Source organism: Vombatus ursinus, unplaced genomic scaffold, assembly GCF_900497805.2.
Source record: "Vombatus ursinus unplaced genomic scaffold, bare-nosed wombat genome assembly UNPS02003292.1, whole genome shotgun sequence".
NCBI lineage: Eukaryota > Metazoa > Chordata > Mammalia > Diprotodontia > Vombatidae > Vombatus > Vombatus ursinus.
This window is the reverse complement of record NW_020943070.1, coordinates 4,590,281-4,602,197: the sequence shown is the minus strand read 5'-3', so window position 1 is coordinate 4,602,197 and position 11,917 is coordinate 4,590,281. Positions and strand designations below refer to the sequence as shown.

At 47.4% G+C, this 11,917-nt stretch overlaps 1 protein-coding gene across 1 annotated transcript in view; it reads left to right on the top strand.

Annotated features, from left to right (window-relative positions):
• The window catches only part of CYTH4 (cytohesin 4), a 36,715-nt gene extending 25,067 nt beyond the window's left edge, over positions 1-11,648 (top strand). Inside the window, exons 9-13 of the mRNA XM_027871333.1 lie at positions 2,190-2,301; positions 5,539-5,615; positions 7,727-7,798; positions 9,523-9,677; positions 10,398-11,648. Of these exons, the coding sequence (XP_027727134.1) occupies positions 2,190-2,301; positions 5,539-5,615; positions 7,727-7,798; positions 9,523-9,677; positions 10,398-10,470 (489 nt within the window). The 3' untranslated portion in view covers positions 10,471-11,648. The remainder of the gene's footprint in view (positions 1-2,189; positions 2,302-5,538; positions 5,616-7,726; positions 7,799-9,522; positions 9,678-10,397) is intronic.
• Positions 11,649-11,917: the final 269 nt, after the last annotated feature.

Genomic DNA, 11,917 nt, shown 5'->3' with positions numbered 1-11,917 from the left:
GCTGGGAGGGCCTTTGGAAACCGCCTAGATTATTTCCCTTAGTTTTATAGATGGAGCAATGGAGGCCCCTTAGAGGGGAAGGAATTTCCCCAAGATTACAGGCTAGTTAGTGCAGCAGCAAACCTAGAACCCAGGGCCACCAGAAGTAGCCCTGACACAGTTCTTTTCCACCCTCCTGGAGTTCTTCACTGGTGAATTTCCATTCTGGGGACTCTCTCTCCTCCTACCTTGGCTGACACCCCACCCACCTCCATTTCCACGGGGAACTGAAAGCGAGTTGGTGTCAGGAAGCTAGCTGTGACGCTTCCCCCTCCCCTGCTCCTCCTCATGGCGCTTCCACCACTTTCAGGGAAGGCACCAGCAGAATTTGCATCTAGTTCTTAATAAAGAACATATTTCAGGCTGTTATCTTCTGTCTTAGATAGAAAGGGAGGGGAGGGCGGTGAGGAGGTTGCAGAAGAGGGGAGAGGAGAGGAACCAGAAGATTTCTGACATATAAATGCCTATCTCCATATGGGCCCACGTCTCTTATCATCATAGAATCATTGAATTTTAAACCTAGTATAGAAAGGAGCTTAAAAAAAATAGAATATCAGAGCTAGAATGGATTTAGAACAGAGAATGTCAGACAGAGCTGGGATGGATTTAGAACAAGGAATGTCAGAGCTGAGGTGGATTCAGAACAAGGAATGTCGGAGCTGAAATGGATTTAGAATAGGGGATGTCAGGGCTGGGAAGGGCCTGAGAACAGGGAATGTCAGGGCAAGGAAGGAGCTTAGAACAGGGTATGTCAGAGCTGGGAGGGACCTCAGAACAGAGGATGTCAGGGCTGGGAGGGGCCTGAGAACAGGGAATGTCAGAACTAGCCCCTTCAATGTATAGTTTAGAAATCAAGTGTCAAAGAGGGGATCAACCAACCCTCAGTCCCTCAGCAAATTTTCAGGTATGCCCAGGCTGGTGCCCAGGTCCTGTCCTCCCAAGCCAAGGCTCTTTCTGCTCCTTCTTACTGCCCAATCCCTCCGGCACAGACCCATCTATGTTCTGAATGACTAGCTCACAGAGCAGAATGATGGTGGGTGGGCGGCTGGGGCACGGCAGCAGTGGGGCAGGCGGGTTTTCCTGTGGGGGCATGCTTGCAGGATGCAAGAAATGGGCTCAGCAGGATGGTTTTTTGCTCCCCAGGGTAGGAGGGAAAGCATGATCAACTGACCACAGAAGCATCTGTGTGTTCCCGTAGCTTTCTGGGAAAAACCCTCAAAGCCTGCGGGCCCCAGGCACCTTCTAAATATTTGCCTAGCATTAGAGGTGCTGAGATTGCTTTCCAGAGGCAGAGACCTGGACAAACAGGCAGCTGGCCACGTGGGCACGTCAGCAGCTTGTTTCTGGGAGGGGAGCTCCCAGCTGCGCAGGCCTGCTGGCCTGCGTGGGTGACAGAAGGGCTGAAACCCTGTAAACAGAAGCCGGATTTCACTTTCTGGGCCTCCCCCTCAAGGCTGAGTTGAGGGATCTAGCAGTCTTTGAGAGCACCATCCCTCCTAAGCCTCCACTGAGCCCCATCTACCCCTGAAACCCACCTAAGCCGGCAAACCTTCATCTCTCCAGGGGATCAGTGTAAGAACACCGTTCATTTATTGTTCTGCTGCATACAAAGGGCACCTCACACGAACCCTGGCAAGTGAGGGCTTGGAAGCAGAGTGGTAAAAAGGGGACGAATAGGGTCTAGACTCGAGTTCCAAGGCCAGCTCTTCCACTAAACAGTTGTATGACGTTCATGTCTCTGAGCCTCAGTTTCCTTATGTGTGAAATGATGGGGGAATTGGCTGTATGATTTCTCAGGCCCCTCCCAGCCCTGACATCCCCTGTTCTAAGCTCCCTCTCAGCTCTGACATTCCCTGTTCTAAGGCCCCTCCCAGTCTTGACATTCCCTGTTCTAAGGCCCCTCCCAGCTCTGCCTTTCTCTGTTCTAAGGCCCTTCTAGCTCTGACATTCCCTGTTCTAAGGCCCCTCCCAGCTCTGACATTTCATGAATCACTTCATCTGTCTGAGTCTGAAAGTGTAGGCAAACCCAAAGTTCCCTCAGGAGTCCCTGATCAGCCCCAGGGGCAGCCCAAGTCCTGCTAACAGGGCCCTCTCTAGTTAGAGCTGAAACACGGTCAAGCTCCCACCTCTCTTTTCTCTCCCCGGAGCAGAATCTCTTTGACAGCATTAAGAGTGAGCCCTTCTCCATCCCAGAAGACGATGGGAATGACCTTACTCACACCTTCTTCAATCCGGACCGGGAAGGCTGGCTCCTCAAACTGGGTGAGAGCAATGTCCTCCCCCCACTCCACCCCCTGCCTTGCTTCTCCCTGGTGCTTCCTTCCAATGCCCCCTTCCACCTGGGTACCTCCCATCACCCTAAAAACCTACCAGCAAATCCCCTTAGCCTGGCTCAAAGGCAGTGTGGTATACTGTAAAGAGACTTTGGTGTCTGAGGACCTGAGTTCAAATCCCACCTCTGAAACCTGCTGTGTGACCTTAGGCAATTCACCTTCCTTCTCTGGACTTCAGTTTCCCCTGTAAAATGAGCGGGTTGACCCAGATGGCCTCTGAGGTCCCTTCCTGCTCTACAGCCAGGAGACTAGACTTTTTCTCCTATCCAGACACAGTCAGAGGAAATTTTCCAATTGCTCTAAATTCAAATCTGCTGTGTATAGCATCCTGTGTTCTAACCTGGGGAAGGTACAAGAGCCCCTAAAGGAGATGGGATAAAAGCAGAAAAAGCACTTGCTCTGAATCAGAGGACCCGGGTTCCTGTGCTGATGTTGCTTTCTGTATGACCCTGGACAAGTCACTTACTTCTCTGAGCTCTAAAATCTAAAAGCTGTCTAGAAGGAGGTGATTGGGCTATGATCTCTAAAGTCCATGAAGCTATGGTCCTATGGATGGTTTTGGAGTTTAGAGACCAATAGGGAGATGAGATGCCAATGCCAATGCAAATAACTATTAGTACCGAATGGATACTAGATCGTGGAGCAGAATGTTCTGTAACGTCTGAAGGAGAAGGTCACAGCTGCCCCAAGGAATCAGTAAAGGCTTCCTAAATGAGGTGTATAGATGATGGTGAATATTAGAGTCTTGTCGAGTTGTTTTTTCAGTTGTGCCTGACTCTTCATGATCCCATCTGAGGTTTTCTTGGCAGAGATGCTGGAGTGGTTTGTCGTTTTCTTCTCCAGTTCATTTTACCAATGAGGAAACTGAGGCAGAGTTGAGTGACTTGCCCAGGACCACACAGCTAGTAAGTGTGTCTGAAGCCAGATTTGAACTCAGGTCTTCCTGACTTCAGACCTGGCACCACCTAGCTGCCCTATTAAATTCTTACTAAGGTGTGAATGACTGGTTGAAAGGGCTCTCCTAAGGAGCAAGGCTGGATTAAGAAGAAGCAAGGTTTCCTTATGGGTCTATAGCCAGAGCCATAACTAAGGAGAGGTTACTGAAGCTTTGATCCAGGGCACTGAAATTTAGAAACCACTGCCACCCATCATGAGCTTCTCCCTAGCATTCTCCACCCTGCTCCTGGCTTCATTCCCCAGCCCTAGCAGCAGATTGAGGATATATTAGGGTCTTCACCTGAGCTGTCCTGGGTGCATGGGGAAGGTGTCTCTCCTCCACTTGAATTTGTCTTTAAAAGTTGACTTGAGGTCATGTTTATGAAAACCACAGCTGCTCTTTGCAGCAGATTAATGCCATCACACCATGGCCTGGGGAGGGGCTGTCCTGCTTAGCCTCAGTGACCAGAGAGGTGACCACAGCTATGTGAAGCTCAACACAGGTTGCCTTCCCATGCTTCATTCCTCAGCAGCCCCTGGGCAACATTCTGGGTTCAGAAGAAGATGGGGAAGGAAGGCTGGAAGCAGGAGAGCCCTGGGGTCTGGGGAAGAAGGGAGAAGACAAGTGAGGGGGAAGGAAGAAAAGCTGGAGACCAACTTCAGATTACTGACAGTGGTGCAGCTGAGAACAGTGTGTATCAGTCTGGTTGTTTGTGTAGGTGTGATGCGTTTTTGTTTCTGCTGATTTTGTAGGTCAGGGGTAAAGGGAAAAGAAATGGAAGGGAAAGGAAAGAAAGAGGAAGGAGAGTGAGAGGAAGAGAGAGGAGGAGGGGAAAAGAGGTGGGGGAAATAGAGGAGGTGAGAAGGGAGGGAAGAAGGGAGAAAGAGAGAAAAAAGAAAGAAAGAAGAGAATGAGGAAAGGGAAGGAGGAGCATAAATAGAGGAGAAAGAAAAAAGGGAATGAGATAGAGTAGGGGATAGAGGAAGAAAAAAGAGGAAATAGGAGAGAGAAGAAAAGGAAAGAGGGAAAAGAGAGAAGAGAATGGAAAGAGAAAGACAGGAAAAGGAGAGATAGAGAAGGAAAGAAAGAGTAAAAGAGAGAAAAAAGGAGAAGAAATAGGAAATAGAAAATACAGAAAAGAGAAAAAGATAGGGGAAAGAGAGAAGGAGGAAGGAGGAACATAAAGATGCAAGAGGGAGAGGGTAAGGAGAAGGAAAAGGAGGGGAGAAGGGAGAGAGGGGCAGGGACAGAGAAGTTAAAAAAGGAGGGAAGGGGGGCAGCTAGGTGGCGCAGTGGATAGAGCACCAGCCCTGGAGTCAGGAGGACCTGGGTTCAAATCCAGCCTCAGACACATAACACTCACTAGCTATGTGACCCTGGGCAAGTCACTTAGCCCCAATTGCCTAAAATTTTTTTAAAAAAAAAGAAAAGAAAATAGGAGGGAAGGAAGAGAGACAGACAGGACACACAGAGAGAGAAGTGAAAGCAGGAACCAGGGAGAGAATAAAAAGGGAAAGGAGGGAAAAGGAGAGAGGAGAGGCAGAGAAAGGAAACTGAGAAGAAACTTAGGAAGAGGAGAAATCAAGGAAGAGGAGGAAGAGAGGGAGGGGGAGTGGGCAGATAGGAAAGAAAGGAGGAAGTGATAGAGAGAAGAGATGAAGAAAGAAAGAGAGAGAGAAGGGAAAGAAAAGAAATAGGGAGAGAGGAACTCTTTGAGAAAAAGAGGAAGAAGATAAGGAAGGAGGAGAAAGGAGAGAGATGGAAGATCTCAGACTGTGCAGTAGACTTCCATCTCAGGCTGGAGATGAGTGCGGTCTCCTTCTAGCTGCTGCTGCTACATGCTAAGGCTGACACCTGGTGTTCTGCTGGGAGTTGCCCTTCTCTTCCCTTGGGGCTCCAGTCTCTCCCCCTGCTCTGAGGCTCTTTCCTGTCCCTCCAGGCTCTGTCACTTTCCATCTGCCTGGGGAAGAGCTGTGTGTAGTAAGAACTGGTCAGAGGCCTCCATCCCTCACTGTTGGGGTAGATAAGGGCCCTCAGGACGTGCTGGCAGGGGGTGGGAAGCCATCACCTTCAGCTGGTTAGGAGCTGGAGGCAAATTCCAAATGCCCAGGTCTTGGCCTTTTGGCAGGGAAGAGGGTTCTCAAAAGACAGCTCCGTGGTCCCCTCCCCAGGTCTGGGAGGAAGTTTCAGGACCGCCCACATCTCACCTGCCTTTTGTTTCCTCTCCAGGTGGAAGGGTAAAGACTTGGAAACGCCGTTGGTTCATCCTGACAGATAACTGCCTCTACTACTTTGAGTTCACCACAGTAAGCCCTTCACCTAATGGTAAAGCCTATCCCCAGACTCCTCCCCCCAGACCACGATGGTACCTGGCAATTTCATCCTGGTGCCAGTCAGAGGGGAGGAAGCACATCATTCCAGGCACGGAGGACAGCTCGAGATGGGAGGTGGAATATTGGAGTCCAAACCCTGCAGGGAGGCCTAAATAGTTGGAACACAGAGTCCATGGAGGGAAGTAAAGGCACGAAAGGGCCAGGGTGTGAAAGGCCTTAAATGCCAAATCGAGGACATTATACTAAATCCTGGAGGAGCTCATTGAGGAAGGAGGAGAGGGAGGAAATCGGGTCAGACTTAATTCTTTTTTAAAAATCACGTTGGCAACTGGGTGGAGGGTGGATTGCAGTGGGGAGAGTAGCAAAGGGTCCAGAAGAGAGCCACATAAGGCTGGATCCAGAGATCAGGAAATCATCTGTCTGAGATGATAATGACTAAACCCATGGGGGTTGATGAAATCAGTGAATAACAAAATAGAAAGTGAAAAGAAAAAAGGGTTGGAGCAGAGCCTTGAAGGGCACCCACAGATAGGGGGCATGAGAAAGATGAGAAGCTAACAAAGGAAACGGAGGAGGAGGGGTCAGACAGATGGGAGGAGAAACGGAGAGACACAAGAAGATGAGACAGAGAGGCAAAGGCAGGGGTGGGGAACCTGTGCCCTGGAGGCTATGTGTGGCCCTCTAGGTCCTCAAGTGCAGCCCTTTGACTGAATCCAAACTTCACAGAACAAATCCCCTTAATAAAAGGATTTGTTCTGTAAAACTTGGACTCAATCAAAAGGCCACACCCGAGGACCTAGAAGGCCACATATGGCCTCCAGGTCATAGGTTCCCCACCCTGGGCAAAGGATAAAGGACTACAGTTTACATCAGTGTATACACTGACTCACTATTGAATCCAGGAAGTATCTCAGTTGGGTGGCTGGGGAGGATGCAAATTAACTGAAATTTTAGGTTTCTAAATTATCTTAACTACATTATTGCTTTTAATCCTCACAATAATCCTGGTAAGAAGGTGCTAGCTACTCTTAACCCCATTTTATAGATAAATAAACTGAGGATCAGAGGAGAAGTGACTTGCCAAAGGTCACACAGCTAGTAAACGTCAGAGGTGGGATTTACCCCGTCTCACCCTGATTTCAGGGTCAGCATTCTATTCATTCCTCTACTGTGCCTCTAAACTGAGACCCGATGGGGTTAAGGAGTTTGCCTAAGGTTTTCACGTTCTTCTTCTGTACACCTTAGTGAATTAACTAATCAACGAGTTAATTAATTAAAAAGTATTTATTAAGCACCTACTGTATTCTAGGCACTATGCCAGGTCCTGAAGATACAAACACAGAGGCTAGACACTGCCTTCCCTCTGGGAGTTTGCATACTATCATGGGAGAGTATTTCTGCAGGTCAATCAATAAAAGCATTTATTAGGTGCCTACTATGTGCTAAGTACTGGGGACACTAAAACAAAGGTTAGCCAGTCTCTTCCCTCAAAGAGCTTACATTCTAATTGGGAAGAGAATCCATATGAGGAAGTGGTGACTGACAAAGGGGAATTTTTGTCTGGGGGCTTTCAGGGTTAGGAACCTTAAAGCAGGTGAATGCCACACCTTTCCAACAGCCATGGTACAATTGATTTGATTACTGCTCATCCAAGAGGCAGCATGAATAAGGCATTGGACTTGGATTCAGAAAAGCCTGGATTCAAATCCTACCTCTCACACTAGCTTTTCGACCTTGGGCAAGGCTCTTCCCTGCTGCCTGCCTCAGTTTCTTCATCTGTAAAATAAGGGGATTGGGCTTGATGGCCTTCCATCTTTCAGTTTATGATCCTCCTTACCACCCACCTACCAACTGTCTAGCAGTAGCCACTATGTAGGAAAAAAGGGGGGAAAGTTGGGGGAAGATAGCATCTCCTAGCTTTTCAGCCCACAAACTCCCCACCAGGTTTTCTCCTCTATCCTTGCAAAAGGTTCTACTATGACCTAGGATGAGATCAGGATACCTGTCTACTCTCCCTTTTCTTTCCTCCCTGGTATTATTGGTACCCACAGCCCAAGCAAGATTATTCTTGCTTTCTTTTCCAGGATAAGGAACCCCGGGGCATCATCCCGTTGGAGGATCTCTGTGTCCAAAAGGTGGATGACCCCAAAAAGCCGGTAGGTTTGGGGGTGCTGAAAGAGGAACTGCAGGGGTTATTTAGCAGAATAGTTGAACAAATTCTTTCCTACTTTTCTAAAAACTTCCTCAAACTCACGTTCTTACTTGATCTTTACTTTTTATTTTTGGCTGTTTTTTTTTAATTTTATTTTCAAAACCTTGCCTCCTTCCTCTAGGACCTAACTATCCCCTCTTTCCCCTTTCTCTCTCCCTCTCCCTCCCTCTCTCTCTCTCCCCTCTCTTCTCTCTCCCTCCTTCCCCAATGATTCTTTCCCATATGCCTACAAATATTGCAATAACCCATTGAACACAAAGTTTTCCTGTCCCTCGTACACCTCCCCCCACCCAGCTTTACTGCCAAACATCCTGAAAAAGTTGTTTAAACCCAAAGCCTCCACTTCCTCCTAGAATCTCGCTGGAAGATCTTGAACTTAAAGGCCTTCTAGCCCAGAGGAACTTAACCCGGGGTCTATGAATTTTAAAAAAGAAAGAAAACTGTATTTCAGTAGAATTGGTTTCCTTTATGGTCATTTGTATTTTATTTTATGCACTTAAAAAACGTGATTCTGAGAAGGGTGTGCAGGCTTCACCAGACTATCTGCCTACAGAGTCTATGACACTGAAGAATCCCTGACCTCAGATAAAATGGCATCAGCCTGGCATTGAAAGCCATTCACAAGCCGTTCTCTGCAGCCTAATTTGATAGTGTCGTGGCTGCAAAGCTGCGATCCCCCAGTGCCAGGGGGATGGCCAGAGCAGTTCTAGTCAAACTAGACTATTGCCTTCCACCTCCAGGTGGAAGGCTGGGAATCCCTGGCTCCCTTCACGGACAGCTCAGCTGACACCTCTTCTGTGAGGCCTGTCTTGATCCCTACCCCCTAGTCATTGCTGCTCTGCCTCACTACAAGAAATTACTTTGTATACTTTTGAATCACACACACACACACACACACACACAGGTTCAGAGGACAATATATACATAAATATATATGCAAAAGTGAACCTATAATTTATATTCATATATTCATAATATATAGTATACGTAATATATTCATAATATATACATATTATATAATGTATTCACTATATATACATAATATATTATATATGTACATTATATAATATATTCACAATATATACATATTAAATATATTATATATTCTATACATTCACTATATATTATATTATATATTTAAACATATATACATATATTTGTATATATTCACCATATACATGCATATATTTATTTATTTATTCACTTGTCCGTGTAACTATTGTCCCCCTCCCAATAAATGTAAGTTGTTTGAGGTCAGGAATTATTTCATTTCTATTTTTGTACCCTTAAGATCTGGTAAATAGTAGATACAAGGATGCACCATGGAAAAACAGGGGAAAAAATCACTGATTCTGGAATCAGAAGACCAGGATTCAAATCCTGCTTCTGATATTTAATTATTTGTGTGACCCTGGGCAGCCACTTCAGGTCCCTGAACTTCTGTTTCCTTCCTTGTAAAATGAGGGAGGTGATCAAGATAGCCCCTGCGGGTCCTTTGGGCTCTACAGTTGTGATGCTAATCAATGCTTGTTGAATTGAATCCCTCAGGGGCCAGTCCGGTCCATTTCAGTTGGCTATCCAGCTTCCTTGGAAGATCTCCCGTGATGGGGAGGGAGCTCCCCACCTGGTTCCTCCTGGCCTCACCCTTTCCCCTTCTCCTCTTTTCAGTATTGCCTGGAGCTCTATAATCCCAACTGCAAAGGCCAGAAGATCAAAGCTTGCAAGACAGACGGGGATGGGAAGGTCGTAGAAGGGAAACACCAATCCTACAAGATCTCTGCCTCGAGCCCTGAAGAAAGGGATGAATGGATCAAGGCCATAAGGTATGGTCAAGGGATAGAAAGGTTGAGGTTGGGAAAGGAGTGGTCCTGGAGTAGGTTTCTCCCTACTTGGTTCTTCAGAGCCTGACCTCTCTCCATCTGCCCAATCTTCACAGAGCTTCCTCAAAGTTAGGAGATCAAACAGGGCCATTCTGACCATCCTCCTACCATCAGTCACAAAAGCATCTTAATGACAACAATTTCTCCCCTTTCTTAAAATCTCAACTTAGGGAGACAGTATGGTACAATGGGTAGCTAAGTGGTTCAGTGGATGGAGTGCCGGGCCTGGACTCAGGAAGACCCATCTTCTGAAGTTCAGATCTCACCTCACTTACTAGTTATGTGACCCTGGGCAAGTCACTCAACCCTGTTTGCCTCAGTTTCCTCATCTGGAAAATGAGCTGGAGAAGGAGATGGCAAATCATTCTAGTATCTTTGCCAAGAAAACCTTAAATGGGATCACAGAGTCAGACGTGACTAAAACAACTGAACAACAGCATGGTACGATGGAAGGAGAATTGAATTTGGAATTAGAAGACCTGGGCAAATCACGTTAACTCCTTGCGCCTTAAAAGGAGGGTATTGGGCAGATGGCACCTGAGGGCTCTTCCGGCCCTAGACCTGGTATGCTCTGACCTTGCTGATCTTGAGCCTCTCTGATAAAGCAGCTCCCTCCACCCCCAGCCCTGACAGCTCCTTACTTGTCTTCTTTTCACTTCCCAGGGCCAGCATCACCCGTGTTCCATTCTGTAACCTGCTCTCTGCTAGAAAAAAGAAGATCACCAGCAAACAATGAGCAACCATTGGGTTGCTAGTTTATCCTTTGTGGACTGAAGTGACCTGTGATTCCAGCACTCCCTGGAAACAACCACCGGCCTTACTCCCATCCTTTGCAGGGACCTCTCCTACCTCAGCCTCCCCCATCCCATCTTCCCACAGGCTCCTCTGGAGATGAAAGGAGTAGAAGCAGAAAGAGAGAGATGAGTGGGGAATCAAGGAAAGAAGCCAGTGTAGTGGGAGCCAGTCTCTCCTTTTTTGGCCTTGATCTCCTTTGGGATTGGCAAAGGAGGGCTATGATAGAATCGTGGCCTAGTAGCGCTCATCCACATTGGCCTGAAGAGGTTGGAAAAGCTCTGTACCCCAGTCCCCATTCTCTGGTCCATCCTCTCTTTGGGGGTCTACTGCAACAAGGGTAGTAGCATTGGGCAAGCAGGAGGCTGGGAAGCCCCAGATGGGGGTCTTGGGGGCACTCAGGAATGGTCATAGGGCTCTGAGCCCAAGAGATATAGCAAGTTGGGCAGAGCAGCCAGGGCGGTGCACCCCATTGGGTAGGGAGTCCTCTTGGAAGAGCTCCATCTCCACTTCTGATGTTTACTATCCATGTGACGTTGGACCAGTTAACTGATCTCTCCGAGCATAAATGCACTCATCTGTAAAAGGAAGGAGATGCACCAAGTGACCCCTGAGGTCCCTTCCAGCTTAAGGTCTATAATCCTATGTGTGCCCATGACCACAACCTTCTGCATGTAGTCAGGGCTCGGCCTCGAAGCCCCATCACTAATTCCACACTAATTTCCCATCCCCAGCTGAAGGGGCCACAGAAAAACTGAGGACACAAGTCTACTGACTCCCCAGCATTTGAAGGGCCTTGCAGTCAAAGTCAAGAAGGAGGCACAGACACTCTTGTACCCCACCCTGTGTGTCTGAGATGCAAGAAAAGGAAGAAGGACAGGGTGCCCCACCCCCAACTGACAATCAAATTGGGCAGCCAACCTCCAGCTGGGCACAGCCAGCAACAACAGAAGACAAAATATCCCACCTCCAAATGTTTGCAGAATGGGGACTTTTTTAAAGGACCAAGCACACTCCACCCTCTGCCTCATAGAGGTAGATGAAGAAAACACTTTGGAAACTGTAAATCAATGCAGAAATGTCAGTTCAACTAACATTGATTAAAGGGCTAACTTATGTAGAGCTGTGGACTAGTTGTTGGGGGAAGACATGGAGCTTAGCTAAGACGTGGCCCTACCCGAATACAGAGGGATCTATAGTACACATAATTACATCCCATAAGATGTAATATCACTAAGTTAGTAATTTGAAAAGGCAGCATTGTTCAGTGGGGAAAGCAATGAGTTTGGTCAAAGTCCCCAGGTTCAAATCAATCAAATCAACAAGCATTTAGTAAAGACCTACTATGTGCCCAGTACTGTACTAGGTGCTGTGGATGCAGAGACAGAAAT